This window comes from Podarcis vaucheri (assembly GCF_965113315.1).
Source record: "Podarcis vaucheri genome assembly, chromosome: 3".
Taxonomy (NCBI): domain Eukaryota; kingdom Metazoa; phylum Chordata; class Lepidosauria; order Squamata; family Lacertidae; genus Podarcis; species Podarcis vaucheri.
Genome location: NC_138761.1, coordinates 41,460,571 through 41,484,635, shown reverse-complemented (window position 1 = coordinate 41,484,635; position 24,065 = coordinate 41,460,571). Strand labels below are relative to the sequence as shown.

The 24,065-nt window shown below is 45.1% G+C and overlaps 2 protein-coding genes across 5 annotated transcripts in view; one reads left to right on the top strand and one right to left on the bottom strand.

Moving 5' to 3' along the window:
- Positions 1-873: 873 nt before the first annotated feature.
- Positions 874-21,673, top strand: ABCC10 (ATP binding cassette subfamily C member 10; the record flags this gene model as incomplete). 4 transcript variants are annotated; one of them, XM_082216225.1, is made up of 21 exons in its annotated part: positions 874-1,034; positions 1,581-2,961; positions 3,633-3,860; positions 5,096-5,252; positions 5,960-6,099; positions 6,284-6,363; positions 6,883-7,054; positions 7,979-8,077; positions 8,645-8,834; positions 9,706-9,783; positions 10,561-10,752; positions 11,145-11,277; positions 11,947-12,130; positions 13,367-13,710; positions 13,861-14,030; positions 15,231-15,391; positions 16,163-16,416; positions 16,584-16,729; positions 17,656-17,753; positions 19,035-19,147; positions 20,538-21,673. In XM_082216225.1, 21 exons carry the CDS (start codon positions 874-876, stop codon positions 20,671-20,673), a joined length of 4,617 nt encoding a protein of 1,538 aa, XP_082072351.1. In that variant the 3' UTR covers positions 20,674-21,673. The 4 variants fall into 4 exon arrangements, with proteins under 4 accessions (XP_082072351.1, XP_082072350.1, XP_082072349.1 ...); XM_082216224.1 differs by having other exon boundaries at positions 874-1,046; XM_082216223.1 differs by having other exon boundaries at positions 19,035-21,673.
- LOC309528631 (zinc finger protein 318-like) overlaps positions 20,252-24,065 on the bottom strand; it is a 25,977-nt gene continuing 22,163 nt past the window's right edge. Inside the window, exons 7-9 of the transcript XR_014217856.1 lie at positions 21,728-21,774; positions 21,031-21,161; positions 20,252-20,678 (exon numbers count right to left, since the gene is read on the bottom strand). The gene's annotated coding sequence lies outside the window, so the exon portion shown is untranslated. The remainder of the gene's footprint in view (positions 20,679-21,030; positions 21,162-21,727; positions 21,775-24,065) is intronic.

Below are 24,065 nucleotides of genomic sequence, written 5' to 3'. Positions count from 1 at the left end.
GAGTGGGGATGACGACCCGAGATCCCCGAGCCTGTCCAGTGAGTCCGAGGATTCCCAGAAGGGAGCGCCAGCGGTCAGAGCAAGGGGGGAAAGCAGGGGGACACCCCAGGAAGAAGGGGCCAGAGAGGGATCAGAGAGCAGCAGCTGGAAATCGGGACCAACGTGCCCAGCTGGGAGCAGCGGGGAGAAAGGGGACCAGACATCGGGGTCCGGAGGCTTTCAGCAGGAGGGAGGGCATGAGTCAGGAGTAGTCACGCCCTCATCAGGAAGCGAGGAAACGGTCAAGAGGAAGGTAGAGAGTTGGGCGCGCGCGCCAAGTTCAAATGCAGCGGAAGCTGGCGCAGTAAGCAGCCCGGAGAGTGAGCCAGGTCCCAAAGCCCGCCGCAAAGAGGCGGAAGGGTCCGGGGGGTCAGCGTCAGAAGAGAGTAGGAGGGAGGAGACCCCGGGGGGCAGAAGGACCCAGAGACGGAAGGAAAGGCGCAGGAGGTGGAGCAAGGCTAGGGTATTAAGCTGGTGTGCAAGAGGCGGAGACTCAGACGGGTCTTCGCCGGTCTGACATAGAAGACGTAGGGCTGCACATTGCAGTTCGGAAATGGAACCTGTAAACCAATAAAGACTCTTATAACGTGAACGCTGGCTAGCGTGGTCCTATGTGAGCTGGGACTGGGTAGCAGCCCTGACAGTGTGTATCTCATTTTGCAGTGCTTGTACAAAGAAAAGAAGGAAATATAGTGGTAAAAGGGTTTTATTCTTCATTGCAAGAATGTTCAGGTTGTGGCATAAATTACTTCTTCTTTATGCTTCATTCATTGTTTTCCTGTCTTTTCCTTTAGGAACTCTTGACCGTTGTACAGTACTTGTTGCTGACAGAGGATGGAGGAGATCCTAGCCAATCTGTGTGGGACCAGTCCCGTAAATCCACTCCCTGTCTGGGTCCACAACAATGTCGGACATTGTTTTAACCAGCTGATTTTGAACACTATACCTCACATGGTCCTTGCTGTAATAAGTGCCTGCTACATAGGAACACCAAGGTATAGTAACAGGTGTGAGCAACATCTGGCTTATTCACACAAATATGTATATGTGCGCCTAAGCTCTGTGGATTTCTTTTTTTGGGGGGGACTGTTAAAATTAAAGTGATGGGACATTCTTGAGCCATGATATATATAGTGAAATTATCACCCTCCTTGGCACCCTCTTTATGTAGTCTAGAAACTTACTTGGTTTTCTGACTAACGAGGCAATTAAAGTTACAACCGGAGAATTAGTCCCAATGAAACAAACAAAAGATAGACCACACAGAGCCAGTTTAATTGTTGTCACAGGAATAATTGTAAATGTGAATGTTCAGAGGGTTGAATCTTTTTTTCTTCTAATGAAAAAATAATCGCAAATAGTGTGTCGGACAGCACAATTATTTTGCCTGAATCAGTGTAGCAATTCTTGTGTACTGAATGATGCTTGAGAGGCCAGGCAACGAGGCGTGCAGACTTCCAAGAATGATGAACAAATAGTGAGAGGGCATCAGAAAAAGGGATAAGATCATTTCATAACACTTTCTCCTCTGTCTTTACTAGGTCTTTAGGTTCTCAGACTGTGTACAGAACTGGGTGGAAATGCAGAATTGCTGCGTCCTTTATCTTTGCTGGTTTGTCCATCCTTGACATAATTCCAGCAGCTATTTGGCGACAGAAATTGGACTCCTTGTACCTGGAAGTATTAGCAAGTGGCACAGGCACATTGGCATGGCTTACTCACAGCCTGGCACTACTTGCTCTCTACAAGTCTCCATACAGCTTCAATCGTGGCCCTACCATCCTACTAATCCTTGCCTTATTTCCAATCCCATCACTTATTATAACCTTGGTGTGGCGCTGCCAGACTGAGATGGGTGGTCAGCAGCTTCAACCTGACACCATTTTCTGGCTGTCTATCCTCTGCCTGCAGTTAGCTTCTCTGCTTCTCTATGTAGTTGGGTATATCATTCCTACAACCAGCAGGCTAGACTATTGCTCTCTCAATGATTCCTGGCAGCAAGAGCCCCTGGTCACAGACTCAGGGATCCCCGCACCTTCTTGGCAGGGAGTGGCAGAGGATGGAGAGAGCTGGCTCTCGTGTTTCTCCTATGCTTGGATGAACCCTCTGATGAAGCGTGGCTACCTGTGGATGCTGAATCGGCCACAGGATGTCTTTCAGCTCCCTCGACAGCTCCAGGCCATTGCAGTCTGTGAACACTTCTACTCCTGCTGGCGGAAAAAAGCAGCTCTCAGCCAAGAGGATAAAGAGACTGCGTCTTCAACGGACAGATCATTTGCCAAAAGTAACTTGAGAATTGATGAATTCTCATCTCCAGCACATCCTTGTGATACCCAAAAGCCTGTACATCTCCTATCAGTGTTGCATGCTGCCTTTGGGCTACGCTATTACTCTCTGGGCCTGCTCAAACTGGCTGGCAGTCTTTTGGCATTCTCTGGGCCCCTGCTTCTGAACCTGCTGGTCAGTTTCATGGAGTCACGCCAAGAACCTCTCAGCAATGGGATAATGTATGCACTGGGACTCTTTGCTGGTACCTTACTGGGTGCCCTATTGCGTAACCAGTTCAGTTACCAGATCAACAAGATGATGCTTATGGTGCGCACTGCAGTTATCTCTGCCATCTACCAGAAAGCCCTCCGGGTGAGTGGCAGCAGCCTGGCTGGCTTCACCACTGGCGAGATTGTCAACTTCATGAGCACCGACACTGACCGCTTGATCAATTTCTGCCTCAGTTTCCACGAGCTGTGGAGTCTTCCCTTCCAATTTGCCATCACCCTCTACCTCCTGTACCAGCAAGTAGGCATAGCTTTCCTGGGAGGCCTAGCTCTGGCTCTGCTTCTTCTGCCCATCAATAAAGTGGTTGCCAATCGCATCATGGAAAACAACAAGGAAATGCTGAAGCACAAAGATGAACGTGTCAAGGTGAGATGGGGATATGTGGTATTTGAAGGCTTGCCATACTGCTTGCCTCTTGATCTTGTGATTTAGGCTTAAAGATGTTGACTTATTTAGGTATCCATGTTAAAAATGTTGAGTAGCAGAAATAATAACTGGATGTTGCAATGATTTATCAGGAAATAAATAACCAGCAGTGTAGGTAAACCAGCAAACACACACACAAATCCAAGAGACGATATGTCACCAAGTTCCAGAAACTGACCTACCATGAAATGAGAGCCTTGAAGGCCACCTAGTCCTCCTTGATGCAGGAAATCCAGAGCAAGCACAATGGCCAGTGGTACGTCCAGGTCTCAGGCAGAGATCTTACTCAGCTCTGGTGCCGGAGGTCCTTTAACAAGATACAAGGAGTTGAAGCTGTGACCTCTTGCATGTGCTCTAGCCTTCCTCGGGGATGTTTCCCTTTGTATACTGTTTCACTGAAGGAATTGGGTTTCTGGCTACAGTACCTTAAATGGATCATCCCAGTATTTGTGTTGCACTTTGTTTCCCTGATACATCACCAAGCAAGAAGAGAACATGACTTTGATTCTGTGCTGTGTCTCATATAGCTAACTTAGGCCCTAGCTGAAATAGAAGGCATTGTGACAAAGAGATGCCAGTGATTGTTGTGTTGCATCTCCCTTTACCTGCAGCTGATGACGGAGTTCTTGTGTGGCATGCGAGTGATCAAGTTCTACACCTGGGAGCAGCATTTTGCCAGCAGAGTGTATACTTGCAGAGCCAAGGAGCTGAAGAGCCTTCGAGCAATCAAATACCTGGATGCTGTGTGTGTCTACCTCTGGGCAGCATTGCCTGTGGTTGTCTCCATTGTCATCTTCATCACTTATGTTCTACTTGGACACCAGCTCTCTGCTACCAAGGTAAGAGCTGTGCCCATTCCTTGATGATCCCTCTGCCTGGGATATGCAGCTGACTTCTTTTGTTATTCCAGCTTCATTGGCTACCCATTCGTTTCCAGGTTCAATTCAAAGTACTGGTCATTTACCTTTGAAGTGTTACACTGTTTGGGGCCAGGATACTTGAACAACAGTCATCCTATATGATCTTGTCCACCCAATGACATCAACCGGGGAGGTCCTTTTGTACGTCCTGCCACTGTCAGAGAAGAAGTTGGTTGGGATGCACAAAAGGGCATTTTCCATTGCGATACCCCAGGAGATTTGTATCATTCCTAACAATTAGCTTGTTGAAGGCAACTTTGTTCCAGCATGCTTTCTGTATTTCCTCTTCCACTGCTATTTGTTTGTTTTAAGTTATTTTGGTTTTATTGTTCATTTTACATTTATTGGGTTTCTTTTTGTTTTTTAGTGATGAATGTTCACTGTCATGGGATAGAAAGGTTGTTTCTTTTATATAAATAAATGAACAGATGAATAAACTGTCATGGTGTATGCAGAGGCTTCAGAAGGTATCACTGCTCAGGCAAACTTCCAGCAATTTTAAACATTGCTGCTACTGAAGAGCAATAAAAAGGGGAAAATAAAATTGCTTTTAGTGTCAGAAGTAAGGACCTCCTACCTGAGTGATAGCTTTCCCTGGAATGTGAGAAGTAAGTGGCTTCACAAGTGAGACAGACTCTATACAGAGCATTGCCTAGACAAAACAAGGTTCATTGTCTTTCAAGCTTTACTCTTTTATTACAAATATAAAAGCAGAATCGGTTAGAAGAGAAGAGGAATAAAGAAGCAATTGTCCACCTTATAAAAAATATAAAAATCCTCTCCAGTAAAGTCATAATATGAAAGCAGACAATATTAAAGTATTAAATATTAAACCAACAGAGTGATGGTTTCTTCCTTCCCATCTCAGACTCTCTACCCTCCTCTTAGGCTTTTGTAGCCTTGGCTCCTATCACAGTTCAGGAATTAAAGCTTGCTCAGAAAGGTTAAATCTGAGCTGATGTTTCTCAGACATAGACCCCAAGATAATGCTCCCTAATGGAAGTCCACTTAAAACACACCCTTGAACATTTGAGCACACATCACACTGTTCACAACTACTAACATGGCTTTTCTCTGGCTCTCTTTGGATACTTCAGTTCTTTGCTTAACCCTCTGAGCTTTTTCATCCCATGAAATCTTCTCTCTCCCCATAGGTGTTTACAGCTTTGGCACTTGTTGGGATGCTCATTCTACCTCTCAATAATTTCCCCTGGGTGCTGAATGGGATTTTAGAAGCCAAAGTATCTCTGGATCGAGTCCAGCACTTCCTTGAGCTCACAGACCAGGATCTGGATGCTTACTATAGCAGAGGTATGGTGACTGGGGAAACTGGAGAACAGGTGGTGTTGGGTAAGACCACCAGAGTAGGGAAAGAAGTGCTCTTGAGTCGTTGGGAATAGATGTGAAAAGAGCAGGGGGGTTGCTTGTTCCTTTGGGTATTCTGCTTGGCTACGGACTCAACCACAAAATTTGGTGTTCAAGTGTATCCTGATAGCAGTGCTCCTTTTCCGGATGCCAGGATTTGCTAATCCAGAGTTCCCATCTTGTTGCTTCCACCAGGGAGCTCCAGTGGTAACACTCTAGGTTTCTCTCAACGGCCAAAGTTGTGAAACCCATGGGCAGGTGAAGGAATAAGCAAGTTTTATGGAAAGATGGATACCTTCTTTATTTTGGATCATCTGCATAGCCCTCTTAAGGAGGCAGCTGATGGTCCAAGACAGTTTCCTGCAAAAGCCTGCAAAAGTTCATAGTTCCCAAATGTACCTCTTGAATATGGGGGGAAGTCACCACAGCACTGAGGAACTAGGTCCATTCACACAGCAGGACTCCCCCCTCCTCCAATCGCATACCTGCTAAACCTGTTCTGGGTTTCTCCCCAACTCTCCAGAGCAGATTTAGGGGCCGCACAAAGGGGGAGGGAGTACCATTGAGTGAGTAGATCTCATTCCACGCATGTAACAACGTTGTTAAATCCTGTCCTATTTACCTATAGATGTGCTGCTGCTTTTCCATTGCAGATGGCCCTTCTGACCCATCTTCTGTCCTAGAAATGCGCCGCACCACCTTTTCATGGTCACCAGCAAGCAAAGAAAATGCTGAATCCCACATGCCCAGAGGAAGTTTGCAGCTCTTTATTCAAGATCTGGTGGTGGCAAAGGTGAGCAACAAGGAGCAACGGTCCAGGGAAATGCCGCTGGGTCAGCCGTGTGATATTGGAGTCTTTGTACTTCCATTCTGCAGAGAGAACAAGAATGTGTTCTGAATGAATGAATGTTTGTGAAGTGCTACAGCAAGGTTGCATAACGAACTCTGAAACAGCTGGTGCCTCTTTCCCTCTGCAGGGCACACTGGTGGGAGTCGTTGGGAAAGTTGGGTGTGGAAAAAGCTCTTTGTTGGCAGCCATCACTGGAGAACTCAGTAGGTAAATAGTCGATACTACTTTGCTTCTTGTGTCTTAAGAACCCATGATTTCATCTGCAAGACTTAAGGCTTAATTTGAATCTGGTCTCACCAGAGTATAGCCACAAAACCTATTTCACTGCCAGGGCATACAAGGTAATAATAATCTAATTATTTGCAGTGGTTTTCTTTAGTATTGATGTGCTCATTATACTTACACCCTCCTTTTACATATGGGATTATCAGAGGCCTCCCATACAAGTTCCACAATTTCTAAGCTTCAGCAATACTTGCAATATCAGGTACTCCAACACTATTCACTGGGCCCATTCAAAGTGTTTCCCCTCACTATTAGGTAACCACAAGCCTAATCATGACAAGGATTAGAAAACTCCTAAGCACACAGAGGTCCACCATCAAACTTCATAGAAATTAATAACTGGAAAGGCCTGTTTTCCATACCCACTCTCACAGCAATTTTAAATTCCTCTTCTTTTTTTCCCTTGTCTGTTTCTCCTGCCCATCTCTGGGATGCATACAGTCGAGGTGAGCAAGTTTACGTCTGGGATCTGGAAAAAGGATTTGGCTTGGCCACGCAAGAGCCCTGGATCCAGTTTACCAGCATCCGTGAAAACATCCTCTTTGGGAAGGAATATGATGCCAGGTTTTACCAGGAAGTCATTGAGGCCTGTGCTCTCTCTGATGACTTGAATGTGAGTGTCCTATGAAAAAAAAAATAGGTTGGCTCCCTAGGGACCATTGGTGCTCTATGTGCATTCAACAATCGGATGTATGGCTGCCTTTGGGAATTCCCAGTGCACAATGTAAGAGCTTTTAATAGGCTGTATATGGAACCGTGTAGTCTCGAATATATTGAGAAGAAGACCACCTAAAGCTTAGTAATGCGAGTCTTAGTAATGTGGACTTCCAGAGCTGTTTCCTAGCTTCTTGTTTCAATGGTAAACAGAACCGGGTCAAATTGGCAACATTACCAAGAGCCCTCCTTTTTGAATTTTGTGTTGCATTTTCTTAATACAATTTTTTGTATACAGTTGTCCCCATGTAAAAAAAGTTAGTCATGCTTACTTTCCACTAAAATCGGTGAAGGCCCCATTTAAAACGATTAACCTAGCCCATTGTTTCAAATGACTTAAGTGCAACTGACTTTCCTAGGATTATGGTCAAAGCACTGTTATTAATTATATGTTTCCTTTGGGAGTCATCAATATTGAGGGGTAAGCTTCTGTTTTCGGTGTATTCTTATATTCACTCTGCCTTTGAACTGAAAAGAACTGGAATAGCATTTTGCTCTTGTCAAGAATTGCCACTTTGTGCTCACACTAATGATATAACCGAGTCCCAGGCACAATGTGTTAGGACGGTTCTGCTTTCCTTCCTTTCAATGGATTCAGATCAACATTAACAGAACCAACAGGTGGTCTGATTTTGGCAGTGGCTGCCAACTGCCATTTAATCTCCTTGGTTTCTCTGCAGACATTTTGGCACCTGGTTGCTTATCCAGAAGGACTTCGCACTAGAGCTGTGAACCAAAGTCAGGGGTCCTGGATGTTGCTATAGCTCAGTGCATCTGTTTAACACTTCTTAAATTACTTATCATCTCTCTGTTTAACTTTTAGATTTTGCCAGCAGGCGATCAGACAGAGGTGGGCGAGAATGGAGTTACACTCAGCGGGGGACAGAAAGCTCGAGTTGCGCTTGCAAGAGCTGTTTACCAGGTATATAAAGGGCTGGGTAAGCAGCCTCAGATGGCACTAACTTGAAATAGAAGTGGTGATGCTTCCATTGACAGGTCCTGCCCTTAAGAAGAACTAGGGTGAAACAAACACCCTAAAGGAGCGTCTCTACCCCCATCGTTCTACCCGGACACTGAGGTCCAGTGCCGAGGGCCTTCTGGCAGTTCCCTCACTGCGAGAAGCCAAGTTACAGGGAACCAGGCAGAGGGCCTTCTTGGAAGTGGCGCCCTCCCTGTGGAACGCCCTCCCCCAGATGTCTAAGAGAACAACTGGCAGACTTTTAGAAGACATCTGAAGGCAGCCCTGTTTAGGGAAGCTTTTAATGTTTGATGTATTGTGGTATTTTAATATTTTGTTGGAAGCCACCCAGAGTGGCTGGGGAAACCCAGCCAGATGGGCGGGGTATAAATTTATTATTATTATTATTATTATTATTATTAAATTAACAAACAAATGAAGGTCATTTTCAGATGTTTTTCTTTCTTTTTTTACCATCCTTAGTATTTCAAAGTCAGAAAGCCTTAATATTTATATTGCTGTTTTCCTTAGGATAAAGACTTCTACCTTCTCGATGACCCACTGGCAGCTGTTGATGCAGATGTAGCCAAACACCTTATGCAGAAGTGCATTCTGGGAATTCTCAAACGTAAGACCAGGATTCTTTGCACCCACAGAACAGAGTTTTTGGAAAAGGCTGACATCTTATTGCTAATGGACAACGGCAGAATACTCAAGACAGGTATAGCCTGGTGTTTTCTACCACTTTTGTTTCTCTATGCCTAGGTTCTGAGCTGCCCTCCTCAGAGTGGGAATTCAGAGGGTGAGTCACACGGTGTTTTTTAAATCAAGCAGGTAGTGTTTTAGTTGTCCCTGTGCAGTTTGTTTGGGGTTTTTTTTTGCACTTTTTAATACATTTTAATTATTGATTCAATTGTTTCATTTCATTTATTGTTGTTTTATGATTTTTTAAAAGTGGTTTTGTTAATTTGGTATCTTGTAAGCTACCCTGAAGGTTTATCGGACCATAAATACGCTAAATCAGATAATAAAATAGAAACTTCCACAATGTGGGTAAACAACGGAATTTGCAAAAATATCCAAAATAGGGGAAAGTGCAACAACAGTGCAGGTGAGCAGATGAGATTAGGGAGAAGGGAATTGTTAAGGGGTGCAAATGAGGTTTCCAAATAGATTACAGAGCTAGAGTGAGCAGAAATCTTTCTAGGCATGTTGCTCTATGTGGAGAGACAGAGCTTCACTCACAGGATGTTCCTACATGCAGAAAAAGAGGGGAGGCCATTTTTGCCAATTCCTCCTTCAGTGCTCCTAAGGATCTGCTGTGGAGGATTGGTAGACCCTCCAGAATAGAGTGGAAGGTGGTGCTGAGGATTGCAGAAAGAAAGGCCAACTGGTGAAACTCCCCAAAACACACACACCTTTAGCCAACAGGAGACCATGCTGGATTAGAGAATATTCCATGCAGGACCTCTTTCTTATGCAAAAAGGCAACTCAGAACCAAAGAGAGGAGCCTCGGGCAGATGATATCGCACTGTAACAGATACAGAGTTAAGTTTCTGCCGAATGCAACCCTATTGGTATTTTTTTCTAGGAACTCCAAATGAGATCTTGCCACTAGTGCAAGCTGCCCCTCAGCTCAGGGAGATGGACAAGACAAAGAAGGATAAAAGTAAGTTCTGGGTGTTTTAAGGAGGATTTTAGTATGCTTCTGCCGGATACATGGTAACTGAGCAAAAACATTTATGAATCTTTTTGTTTGTGACCTTTTAGACATCAGGACTAGTTGGCCAGGTTGAGGAGTGAACTAGTTTGGAAATCTAAGGCAAAGAAGGAACATTACTTACTCCCCAGTTGAGCATGTAGGCCTCCTTGTTTCATTTTGAGCAAAGAGTTATGAGCTTCAGGTTTTATTTAATGCATGGTTATTCTTCATTATCTTGTGAATTGTCCTGGAATCCTAATCTGATGCAGACCACCTAATCTGGTGGTCTATAAATGAATCAAATCAAGTTAAAATAATTGCCTAAACCTACTACAGTCAGTAAAATAGACACCAGGGGCCGAAGATTCTTAGTATAAAGACTACGCACACACATACACTGCATTTTAGCCTTAGCATGAGGTTTCTTCAGAAGCTTTATTTTCTTTGTATGTAAGGGCAGGGGGGAACAGACGCAGTAGGAGATCTCATCCTCTGCTTTAAGCAAATTTGAGAGTGACATATGTCTGCCCTGAAAAGGAAAAGAGCAATAGCTCCCAGTTATAAACAGCCAGGTCTACAGACCAAAGTAGGATGCAGCTGATGGAAGTGTGGGTTTGCCAGGTATTTTAATTTAACTGAAAATATATCACAAAATGGGAAGTCTTTAAACTCAAGGGTACCTGGTTGCCCATCAAGGAACCCTTCCTGCATGCCATGACCTGTAGTTGTTTTCTGCCTCCTAAGTACCCACTGAATATAGCCAAGAAGAAGAGGTAGAGCCTGAGGAAGGCGTGCCAAATGACGCAAATTGTCTCCTCAAGCGAGAGGAAGAGAAGAAAGAAGGGGCTGTGGCTTTCCAGGTCTACCAAGCATATTGGCTGGCTGTGGGCAGCTGCCTGGCATTGTCCATCCTTCTCTCACTGCTGCTAATGCAAGGTAAGGATTTCACTTTCTTCCTCCTCTGGTCTTGGTTTCTTGCTGTCTCCCATAAATTCTGTGTCCTCTTGAGACAGCTATCCTCCCTCTCCTGCCCCCCCCCAACTTCTGTTCTGTGGAGTTCTCCCAACCAATTTCAGGGAGCACCAAGGGGCGGGGAAGGAGGGGAGAAGCCCCATTGCGCAAGCCAAAGCCCTTGCACAGGGCTTGCTTTGACAGGACCCGTGAGGTGAATCACACCCTAACAGTTTGGACAGTTAAAATGGACAGATAAATTCACCTTGTGGCTACTTTTACAACTCAAAACTCACATGAAAGGCCTCTTAACTAGCTGCTAATTTTTGAATTGGTAGGGTTAAATCTCACTCATTGATACTTGTGCATTCTTACAGCTTCTAGGAATGTCTCTGACTGGTGGTTGTCACACTGGATTTCCAGCCTACCCCGCCCAGAAAACGCCTCTGTCAGCAACTTGCCAGCTTTGCCGTCCTCACAGTTGCTGCTCTTCTCCCATGGGGGACTCGTGTATGTTGGTATAAGCTATGAACTGAGTCTGAGGACTAAGTCTGTCAGTGAATGTGCAGAAACACGTGGGCTTTGTTTTGGCAGCCCCTTTGTGAAGGTTTGCCTTGGCATGAGTGGAAAACCGAACACTACTGATAGAGCCACCAAAACTTATAGAAACGAAAGAGAAGCTTGGCGGAAAGATCTAAAAAAAACCTACCAGATGGGTTGCTGAGAGGAAATGGGCACCTAGGTGCAGGGAAGGATTGGGGAACTTCTGGCCCATGCCTGGTCCCCCTGGCAAGCTTATCAAGCATGGAGGTGAGGTGATAATCCCACCCAGGCTGGCACAACTTTTTTTCTTTGTTTCAAGGGTTTGGCCATGAAGGGAGGACTACCAGGCAAGTCGGCTGGCTGGCTGCTTCACCTCCACTCCCACCCCCCAATCTGCTACTGCCTGACATTTCCCCCATACTCACTGGGGTGTTGTCAGGGAGACACTGGGTTGCCTCTTTGCCTCAGATGCCGCACCAGGCCTGAGCATAATGGGAGGGAGCAGCGTGGAGCCTTCTTAGGAATACCCCTTCCCCTCACTTTGAGAGCGGTCCTATTGACTTTGCCCAAAACCTGGCAAAGGAGCTGGACATCAGGCGAGCTGCCATTCCTGACTGATCTTGTCTGTCTCCTCAGCTCTCCAGTCTTTGCCTCCGTTCCTTCAAATGGCACTTTGGACGTGAACTTTTACCTGACTGTGTACGGCTGCATTGCTGGGGCCAATTCTGTCTTCACGATGCTGAGAGCCTTCCTCTTTGCCTATGGCACCATTCACGCTGCAATTGTCATTCACGACAGGCTGCTCAAAAGGGTGATGAAGGTAAAGTCTGTCAGACAGGACAGCTCTGGGTCCTGGAAGCTCTGCTTGGGGACAGGCAGGAGAAGAAGGGGAGCTGCTCTTAAAGCCCACCTCCCTGCTTTGCTCTTCTTTGGAGTTCATATGTCCAGACCCCATTTAATTTCAGCTGACTGTGGTGGAAGGTATTAATCCTTTGCTGAAGTGCTGACCACGAACCCCAGAGGTCTCTTGAGAGAAATGGCTCGAGAAAATAATCATCACTATGGTTTGGAAATGCAGTATTTCCTCTTTGTTTAGAACAGGTTATACAGTTCTTATATCTGTCTTGAAAATAATCACGCAAACCAAGGTTAGGATAAGATAGTCACTTGCTTAGGATACTCCTCTTCCCCACAGCAAGTCTCATAGCTGGATCATGAAGGTGACTTTTTATTGGGATGAGGCGTCTTTGTTAAGAACTTGTTGTGCAAAGAGGAGGGAAAAGAAAAGAGATGGCATATTATCCTGTTGGGCAAGCTCAAACTAGCATTCCTCCCTGTTCCTCCACAGTTTATGCAGCAAGAAAATCTGATTAGCCTCCTTCCCTCTTGGGCTTTGGTTTGAGGTCACTCTACTTACATGGGTGCAGGTCCTTGCAATGGCCCATCAAAATGCTTATGGCAAGGCTTGTCCCAGAGATAGAAAAAAAAAAGTAGGCTAAAGGCTTTATATTTCATCAAACAAACTGGTTCTAATCCTTTAAAACAAACCCTTTGCTTTGTCTAGTGATTCAAAACTGTTTCATGTAATAAGTTTTTATATCATGGGATATAATTTGGCTGTTCCTGGTTCATTGGAACAGCATTCCTTGTTGAGATATGCCCACTATCTGTAATTTCCTGAAACAACTGATGACATTTTTTGTTTCTACAAGCTTTTCCAGCTGGAAAAAATAGGTCTCTGCCGCTATTTTTTTTTTTACTTAAAAAAACCCTACCTTTTTTGGGAGGGGGTTATGCCATGTCTGTAAATTTGCTTGAGATGTATGTAATAATCATCATCATCATCATCATCACATTTGGGAGAAGCATGTATTGTATGATGTGTTTTGTCTTGAGTACAAGAATTAAGCAGCTTATGTGTGCCATAATCTCTAAATTACTTAGCTGCCACAAAAAACAGCCTCTGGACACAGCTTCTTTTTAGGACACAGATCAATCTCTAAAAGTGTGAAACAGCACACAATGGTTCACTACAATCTTTTTCTTCTATTGCCAGGCCACAGTGACTTTCTTTGACACCACGCCAACGGGCCGCATCCTTAATCGCTTCTCCTCAGATCTGTACTGTGTGGATGACACCCTGCCATTCATTCTCAACATCTTCCTGGCCAACATCTTTGGGCTGCTGGGCATGCTTGTGATGATCACCTATGGCCTGCCTTGGATCGGCCTCGTTCTGCTGCCCCTGGCTGCCATCTACTACTCAATTCAGCGCTATTATCGGCGCACCTCCCGAGAACTCAAACGCCTCTACAGTCTCACCCTGTCCCCCATCTACACTCACTTCTCAGAGACCCTGACAGGCCTCAGCACAATCCGAGCAACCAGGGCCACAGGCAGGTGAGTTTTGCTCTTCAGGCAGGGAAGGTCTAAATATGCACAGAAAGAGCTGACTTGGGGAACTGGTCCTGTGACCGCTGAGAAAAAGAGGTACTGAGAACTGCAATGGATCTCTTCCTGATATTAACCTCTGTGTTGTATCCAGTCTAGGTTTGAGACAGAGAACCAGCTGCGACTTGAACTGAATCAGCGCTGCCGTTTTGCCAGTAACACCGCAATGCAGTGGTTGGACATTCGGCTGCAGATGATTGGAGTTGCTGTAGTTACTGCTATTGCAGGAATCGCCATCATCCAGCACCAGAAAAAAATGGGAAACCCTGGTGAGCCACCTGATTATGACCTCTGAAGGAGGCATCTTCATCTGTGGTCATCTTTTACCATTGGCATCTCAGAATGCTTCTTCTTTCCACCACTCTCTGACATGGATCCTGGATATCTGCTTTTGGGAGGACTAGAAAGCAGCTAAATAGTAGTTTGATCCACCCAGGACCTACCTTTATACCAGCATGTACTACGGGTCTCATTTGTCATTTTTTCATACTGTATTTTCATTTTTTATTGATTTTCCAAATTATTACAAATCAAACCAAGTTAATTTAATACAGTTTCTTAAAATCAGGTTTCCCACTCCCGTTTCAATCATATGTCCAAGATTTCCCCCATAGCTGCTTCATTTCTTATTTAGTCTCATCCAGCTGAAACCCTTCACTTCCCATTTAACCATTCTTCCAGTTGCCTGCTTTTTCACCTTTTTCACCTTCACCTCAATTTCATCTTGTAGATATATCATCCATTTCATGTGTGTAGCCCTTCCAGACCTGGAGTGTTGAAAGAGTTTAGTTCTTTCTCTCGTTGTTCAGTTCTTTGCAGTGTTTATCTGAGTGGTACAAGGTCATGTTCTCTTCCATTCTGCTGTTATCAAGCTGACATGCGAACCACAGCCATCAATATCTCACAGAGTGAACTCTCCAGACATCGGCCATTAAATTCACCTCTGGAGTTCTTTCTCGGCACACAATACATAGCAAAATCTTTTCTAAGATTCAGCCTGTCTTCAGCAACAGCTTCAGGTCATTTTTCTTTCCCCCCACTGCATGCATTCTATTTTCATATCTCTCTCTCCCATCTTTCTCTTTTAAAAAAGAAAGAAGGGGGTGGGGATACTGTAGCCTGCCTAAGTTTACAACCCAGCCCAGTTGAAAGCCAATGATCCAGCTGAACTCCCCTATAGTTTGACAGGGTTCTCTGTTCCCAAAAGCAAGTGAGCTGGTGCAGACATTAAGGGGCAGAGAAAAGAATTGTTAGCCAGTCTTGCATACCCTAAAAATAATTTAGGGTTCCAGTTAGATTTTTAATGTGCAAGAAAAATCCACGCCATCAATTCTTTTGCAAGGGACACCTTCTTAACATGCTGACCTCTCTCTTTCTCCTCTACTTACCCATATTGGAACTGGGCCACTGTTGTTTTCCTTGCTTCAGAGGAGTTGTGCTTTTTGACAAAGCCTTTTTTGTCCCCACAGGTCTTGTGGGCCTGGCCCTTTCCTATGCCCTTTCGGTCACAAACTTGTTGTCTGGACTCATCAACAGTTTCACCCAGACAGAGACCATGATGGTGAGTGTGGAGCGTACCGAGGAATATGCAACAGAGATTCCCGTGGAGCCTCAAGAGGAGCTGCTCCAGGTAAGGGTTCATTGCTGGGTCTCCTGTGAATGATTGGAGGTGCTCTTCCAGAACATCTGATTCCACACAGTCCATAAGCACAGGCTCTTTGGTCTGCATTAGTTCTTCATCTGTTGAGCATTCTTCAGAGGAGGAGGTAGGCATCCTGGAGCGGGTAACTACTGTCAACAAACTTCCTTCCCCTTTTGGTGAGAGAGTTCCCCTCCCATATTTATCCTGCTTCACCAGAACAGCAAGGGTTTTGGGAGCTATCTGGCCTTCAAAGAATTTCCCTCTTGGCTCCTCATTCAGCTTGTCAACAGGGATTAAGGCAGAGGAGGAGGAGATATTTTTAAAAGGCCAGCAAAAAGGGACCAGAAGGGGGCAGACCTTCAACTAATCTGATGCAATGGCAGCTTGTTTTATTGATTTGGTTCGGTAAACCTCCCCTAGCTTCCCTGTGGCCAATGGTATGTACAGCAGAGTCCTATTCATGGAATGAAGCCTCTTCCACCATCACTGAAGTCAACAGCAAGCCCAAAAGCTCATCAGACAAGGGTACAGGGAAGCTCAGTCATCTTTCATCTCACTTCTAGACCTGGACCCCAATAGATTCAAAATGACAGCCACTGTCACCTTTGCAACTGGGACAACAGTAATGATTGTCAAATTGGGGCCCTTGGATCTTCTCTGCTCCCACTGCTGATCATGGTGATGGCAAATCAAAAAGGACTTAGGATAAGGAAGTATTGCTGCTGCATTATTGCTTGCATCTTTTTCTCTTTTTTCAAGGTTTCACCTGATTGGCCAAGTCGGGGTCACATAGAATTCCAGCAAGTAGTGCTGGCCTATCGGCCTGACCTACCCAATGCCTTGGATGGGGTGACTTTCACAATCTACTCTGGGGAGAAAGTGGGGATAGTTGGGCGGACTGGATCTGGCAAGTCCACCCTCTTTCTGGCCCTTTTCCGTATGGTGGAGCTGAAAGCTGGCCGGATCCTCCTGGACAACATTGACAGCCATTCTGTAGGCTTGAAAGCACTGAGGTAGGTCGAGGAGTAAGCCACAATGGCAGCAGCGTCGCTGTTAAAGCAGCTTGAAAAGTCAATTTAATGCGATGCGGAGGGGCTGTCTCAGAATGTCAGGTTCCCATTGGCCCTGTTCACCTCTAAGCTGTGCAGTCCAGTGAGCCTTCCTCTGTCCTTCCTCTTAGGTCTAAGTTGGCCATAATCCCCCAGGATCCCTTTTTGTTCAGTGGGACAATCCGTGAGAACTTGGACCCTCGGGGGCAACACACAGATGCCGACTTGCTGCAAGTCCTAGAGCAATGCCATCTGCAGGCAGTGATTACAGAGATGGGTGAGTACATTGTTTGGAGAACAGAAATGAACTGCTTGTTATGTTTGTTGGGAGGGAGATATAATAATAATAATAATAATAATAATAATAATAATAATAATAATAATAATAATAATAATAATAATTTATACCCCCCCCCCATCTGGCTGGGCTTCCCCAGCCACTCTGAGCAGCTTCCAACAAAATATTAAAATACAGTAATGCATAAAACATTAAAAGCTTCCCTAAACAGGGCTGCCTTCAGATGTATTCTAAAAGTCTGGTAGTTGTTGTTCTCTTTGACATCTGGTGGGAGGGTGTTCCACAGGGCCGGTGCCACTACCGAGAAGGCTCTCTGCCTGGTTCCCTGTAACTTGGCTTCTCGCAGTGAGGGAACCGCCAGAAGGGCCTCGGCGCTGGACCTCAGGGTCCGGGTAGAACGATGGGGGAAATATTAAGAACCTAGAAAAGAATCTGCCAAAACCTATTGGTCTTCAATACTGGTCAGAGTAGTAAGCTGAAGGAAAATTCACTAAACAACTATGGGGTGGAGGTTGCTGGGAACCAGCGGAAGCTGTTGTGATTTTTAAAAAAATAAATAAAAATGGCCTCAATAAAACCCTTAAAAGCAGTTTCCCTCATCTTTGGGTCATTTGAGCCAGCACGGCCAATGGCCAGGGGTTATAAGGCAACTAAGTCGGTCCCCAGGTGTTGTTGGACTACAACTCCCATCATCCCTGAGCTCTGGCCTTGCTAGCGAGGGGTGATGGGAGTTGTAGTTCAACAACATCTGGGGACCCACAGGTTGAGAAAGGCTGGCACAGAGGGTTTGTGATCTCAGCCCTTCTTGCCTACATTCAGGCCTTTCTCATTCATCTGAACTAGTGTTAAGTAGAGGCAAAGTTTTGAAACTTACATTAACTCCTCCACTCTCTTGCTCCATGCAGGTGGGTTGGATTGTGAGCTGGGGGAGAGAGGAAAGAGTCTCTCCGTAGGACAGAGGCAGCTGGTTTGTTTAGCAAGGGCTCTCTTGACCCAGGCCAAGGTGAGTGATGTCTTCTCAAAGTGGGTTCCACAAAGATGCCTGATATTTTTTGTTTGTTTGGGACAACTGTGGGGAAGGATCATACTGCAAGACTTGGAAGGTGTGAGGAGGATGTATTAGCTCAATAACAGAAAGGGGGAAAGCTGGATAAAAAAATGGAGCATTCTCCCTGTGAGGAAAGGTGACAATGTTCGGGTCTTCTGAACTGAGAAAGAAAGTGACTAAGGGGGAACACTATGGAGGACCATAAAAGTATGTACAGTGGTACCTTGGTTCCCAAACGGCTTAGTTGTCAAACAAATCGGCTCCCAAACGCCACAAACCTGGAAGTAAGTGTTCAGGTTTGCAAACGTTTTCCGACGCAGCTTCCACTTGAGTGCAGGAAGCTCCTGCAGCCAATCAGAAGCCACGCCTTGCTTTTCGAACTGTTTTGGGAGTCGAACAGACTCCCGGAAAGTATTAAGTTCGAGAACCAAGGTACCACTGTATGGTTTGGGGAAGTGGATAGAGAGAAAGGTTAGGCTTTTTCTTAAACCTCTAGAACTCAGAGTCACCTATTGAGATAGACAGACAAAAGACCATATTTCTCCACACTGTACAGAATTAGTTTATGGAATTTGCTACCACAATATGTGGTGGTGGCCCCCAGGATAGCTGGCTACAAAACTCATTCCCCAAATGTTTATTGAAGCAGTGAGAGGGTCTCACACTGTGCTGAAAAAAGCAATTTTATTCAGTTTAGACAAATCAGTGTAGAACAGGACAGTTAGTGGCTAACAATTTATTAACTAAATCGCACCTCCTGGTTCAGAGGCAGTGTTTTATTTCTTTAATTAAAAGCATTTCTAAATTGCTTAATATTTTTAGAAACTAAAGAAGCACTGTCATACTTCTAGGAGTACAAAGGTACAAAACCAGAGCAATATAATGACGCAGAGCTAAAAATGCTATACAAACATACCAATGGTATAGCATTCAGCCTTATGGATCAGGAAAATCTTGTGCAAAAAGATACAGCATTACAGAGTCTAGGGGCAACAGTGGACAATGTCCTTTTTCAGTATAACACTGAATACCAGTTGCTGGTGGCCAAGAAACACTGGAAAGGCCTCTTGCTTTCATGCCCTGTTTGTGGGCTTCCCAGCATGGCTCTCGAGTTCTTACAACAGTTAGATTCCACAGTGCCTGATTAAATTAAATGTGTTGTATTAATAAGCAGGACCAAGAGTTGTGTTCATCAGCGACACTCTTCTAAGTGTTTTCATTTTGTCTCATTGACAGGTTCTGTGCATTGATGAAGCCACAGCAAGTGTGGATCAGAAGACAGACAGATTACTCCAACAGACCATCCGCCAGCGATTCGCAGACAAAACTGTACTGACTATAGCTCACAGGTGCCTTTTTGTTTCTCATTTAGCCTGTTCTCCAGCTTTCAAGCAGCAACGCTCAGGGATCACAGAATCACCTTGCCTCAACTTTATTTACCTAATGCACTTTTGCTTGCACACCCAGCTCTCTGAACAGATGATAACTATCCACTGTGGGTGGCAGATGCAGGGATGTCACAACCACATGCCTTTTGATTTACAAATCTGAAGTGCTTCAGGAAGTATTAATTAGTATCAGTGCTTGGATTATGGGAGGAAAGAGAGCTTTAATGAAATCCACAAGTCTTGCTCCTAGCTTTCCTTAATTTTAGTCAAACTACAGTATTTTTCGCTCTATAGGATGCACCCGACCATAAGGCACACCTAGTTTTAGAGGGGGAGAACAAGAAAAAAGCAGTCTCTCCCTCTCTGCGCAGCGCCCCCTTCAGCGAAGCGGCAGGAGAAGCGGAGCCCCTTCCATTTCTTCTCCTGCTTTGCTGAAGGGGCACTGCACAGAGAGGGAAAGCTGCGCAGCACCTCTCCAGCGAAGCGAAGCCAGGAGAGCAAGAGGGATCAGTGCGCACTGACCCCTCTCGCTCTCCAGGCTTTGCATTGCTGAATCCATGGAGCCTGCATTTGCTCCATAAGGCGCACACACATTTCCCCTTAATTTTTGGAGGGGAAAAAGTGCGTCTTATAGGGCGAAAAATACGGTATGTCCCACTGTTAGGTAGCTTGAATCCCATTTCATGCAGCAACTGACTTCATAGTAGTCGAAGATAATTATCACTTAACATGGCTATCGATGTATTATTTACCTGAAGGGTTTTCCTGTTATTTAGCTGACAGGGCTCCCAGAGTGACTTACAGCAATCACTTGTAAGACAGCAAACGGTGGTGTGTATACAACCTGACCTCTTCTGTACGAATGTTGCAAAATACCCCGAAGAGCAGCTCTGCTTTTCATCTTAGTAAGAGGCTGCACAGGGTTGCAGGCTATATCTTGCAGGCCTTCAATTATATTATCAGTGAGTAACAAATAAGAAACGTGAGGCTTAGGTCTAGTTCTTACACACAACAAGCTAGCAAAGCTGTTTCAAAATTCCTTGAAGGCTTCTGCATCCAAAAAAATAAAATAAACTCGTTGACACCTGAGAGATGCACAGAGCCACACACTTGCAAGGGACCTCAACAGTCAGAAAGTCAAGGCAGAGAATATCACTTCTACAGCATCCCTCATAGGAAGAGGCTGGATGGCCACCTAACAGCTGTTAGGTGCCTATAGATTTACAGCAGTAGCTGAAAGGGAGTACTCTTTTACCCACTTTGAGGTACTGTGATAAAAGAGAGGGCAGCACTTTTCAGTTCTCTGCTCTTTCCAAAATAAGAGCTTACCCTGCTGCTGTGTTTATTTCAGGTTGAACACTATCCTGGACTCAGACCGAGTGCTGGTGATGCATGCTGGGAAGGTGGCAGAGCTTGATTCCCCTGCTGTTCTCAGCCAGAAGCCAGACTCCCTGTTTCAGCATCTTCTGCACAGTGGGCAGCAGTGACCTCCCTGCAGAGACACAAACACTGGACAATTGGTACCTCACGACTGGGAATGTTCCCCTCTGCAATGTGGGACCCTTTCCTGATATCTGCAGCTTAACGAAAGATGCACTCCACATACAGCTGAGAGTCCAGCTTACGAATTGAGAACAGGTGACAGAACATTCTCTGTCCAGGACTGCCAAGGGCTGCAGTTGGATCGCTCTGACACATATCGGCATCAAGGAAGAACCCTGTGTGAATGCTGGAGAGCTTGCTATGTGGGCAGTATAAGGCAGCTGAGCATTTAACACTGTGTCCTTTCCCTGTCCTGACTTTATTCAAGATGTCCCCACCCTTTCCCAAGTGGCGTGGCCTACCTTGGTCATAGAACCTGCTTGGCCAGCCACTTCGGCAACTGAATTGCCAGGGTTAGCAGCAAGTCCCATGGCGACAGTCTGGCATCCTCACACATTGTTTGCAGTATTCCTCTTCCCAGCCTGTGTCACACCTAAAAAAAGAATACAGGAGGGTCAGAAGAAGAAAACAACAATATCACAAGTAGCAAAAATAGGAAAAGGGGTAGGCAGTGCCATAGGGCATTAGCTTTGCACTAACAGTCACAGTCTCAATTCTTGACGATGCTGGGAGCGAAGGGAGTTTCTCTTGCATAATGTAGACAAGCGCCTCTCATAAGAATGCTAGAGTTCTTGCAGAAAGCAACAGCAGGCAGGTGAGAAGGGTTTAAGTGGGTGGAGCCAAGCATGGGGCAAAAGGGAGCTGTGGGGAAGAGGCAGAATTTGGGGTGGGGCTTTTGCGCATCAATCAACCAGGAATGCCTGTCTAATTCTTGCCTGGGGACAGTGAGAAAGGCATCTCCATTGAATAGATATGTGGATAGAAGCACAGCAGGGTTTGGGGGGTACAGGGAAGCACAGCCCTGTTGTTTTTAAATAAAAATAATAATTTTGAATGAACCTCTTCAAAGGAAGTACAAACTCAATAAACAATATTCAAAACTTGGGTTACAATTTCCACGTCTCTCCTTCATGCAGCAGTACATAAAGTCAACCATACCAAATTCTACAGCAGTCTGTTCCTGTTGTCATCAGGTGTGGAAATCTCTAAAGAAAAGGAAAAAACAGCCCTTATCCTCCAAATCTGCAATCTCTGTTAGTGTTCATGTATGAAACAAAGGGAGACCATTTCCCTAGGAAGGTGTCTTCTTGTGTTTTATTCTTAGCCAACCTAAACTTGGTACATAAGCATTTCAGAGCTCTGGTACTTTTTTCAGTATGGAAGCAATGGTGTCATTTGACAGAAACTCCTTGTTCCAACAAGTGAATGACGTGATAACAAGGTTTTCTGGGGGGTTTTTTATATAAAAAAAGTTAGATCAGCATAGAAGCCACAAAGAGGAAAACAATCAAAAGAGGCTGGGTACTCTCTCCCCTCCTTTTTATGGGGTTCCTATTTCCCATTAACAATTGAAATTAAACTGTGATTGATGCAAATGATGTCTTTCTCCACTTTCCCAGATGAAAAGAGGCATGCTCTCTTCCACCAGCTGCAGAATGGCTGTATATACCACTAAAACACCTGCTAACTGCTTTGTTTGACCCTGACACACACCTCAGAAACCCCTGCCCTTTGAGTAAACTGATGGGTTCTGAACAATATCCTAAGGCAATAGTAGGCATATGTCAAACCCCAAACACAGCAACCAGCACTGGCATGTGGTGGTGTTGGAATGCTGTACATGCAATATTATGCCATATTATTTGGCTGATTTTTGACACTTGATCAGCCACACAAACATGATCTTGATAACTCATTTGAAATCGAAATATGTCAGTGTCTTATCAAACTGTATCCCTGTCCTTTGGAACTTGTCAGAGGGATAGTATAACTGGCTAAGGGCACTATCTAACACAATAATGGAAGGAAAGGGCTTTTGGAAGTTTGTGCCCAATAATCAGTTGGCTTACTGCCCAGTCAGATGTTCAGCAAAACGATTAAAATTCCTGCAGCAGACAAACTCTATTGGAAGTTGTTTTAATTAGTAAGTACAAATGCACACACTCGATACAGTTGGTTCAAGAAGGGTTCTCTCTCTGAGCCTTGAGAGGGTTTTCAGTCTTTGCTTCAAGTTCTCAGCAGGTCGAAAGTCCAAAGTTGCCAAAATCCTGCAACTTCAGTCTTCTGTTTCTTCTTTGCAAGTCTTTATCACTCTCCCCAACAATCCTTCACCATTCTCCGCCACCACCACGAAATTCTGTAATGACAACTTCTGATATAGACCAGAACTGCATGCCAGTATGCACAGTGACAGAGATCAGACAATTACGAGTAATCTGGGGGGGGGGCAGGGGATCCTTTTCTACCAACTCATGGAGAATTAACTCATGACTTTAAAAGGTCCACCTGACCCACCATCATACAAAGGACAAAATACATGACTTGGCTAGCAACTTGAGGTGGTGACCTTCTGTAAGCGCAATAAATATGCAAAGTTTTCAGATATACGGACTCCATATGAGGATCTATTTGCTTGAATGAATGTACCTGGGATTGATCTGGATGACCAGGTGTGCCCCCCTCCATAAAAAAAACTACACACAGAAAGTAGGGTTTTGTTTTATTATGGTTTATTACATCTTGTCTGGTTGCATTCCCCATTTCCCTTAAAAATATAATATTTATACGACTACAAATAAAAGGGCAGGAAGCTGAGATCCAAAAGGCCCCCAGACCAAGCAGAAACCCTGCTACGAAGTTTAAGAGCTAAGCACAAGAAGCAAAAATGGGAAATGAGCTTTAGCACAGAGGTGTGGTCTCTCTCTGATTCCTTCACTCCATGATACCCTTTGCTTTATGACTGCCTATTTCTCTCTCTCTCTCTCTCTCTCCATTTCTTTCCATCCTATTTCCCAACTAAAATTGTGCTGCATGTGGCTGGGGTCCAACCCTTTGTACTACGTCTTCTGTACACCACTTAGAGGTGACGGCAGATTAAGTGGTATATAAATTGTCAAAATAAAATACAGTTTTGTATTGATGAATGACAGTTTGGGGGTAGAAACCTGCAGAAAGCTTTCCACTGCTTTAGGGCAGGGGTTGGCAAGGTTTACCTCGCCTGGGCTGGTTCACTCCAGCGGAGATCCCTCCGTGCCCACGATTTCCAGTGTCTGCACAGCAGGTGCAATTTCCAGCGTCGGTGCAGATGCGATTTTTGGCGTCTGCGTAGACACGATTTCCGGCGCCATGGAAGCGTGTCCCCGCGCCATGCTGCTTTAGTGCAGCGCGCAGGGACTCGCCAAGTGGGCGGCTCAGTTCCGGGGCGGCTCATGGGCCAGTTAAACAACCCCTGTGGGCCACTTGTGGCCCATGGGCCTTAGGTTGCCAACCCCACAAA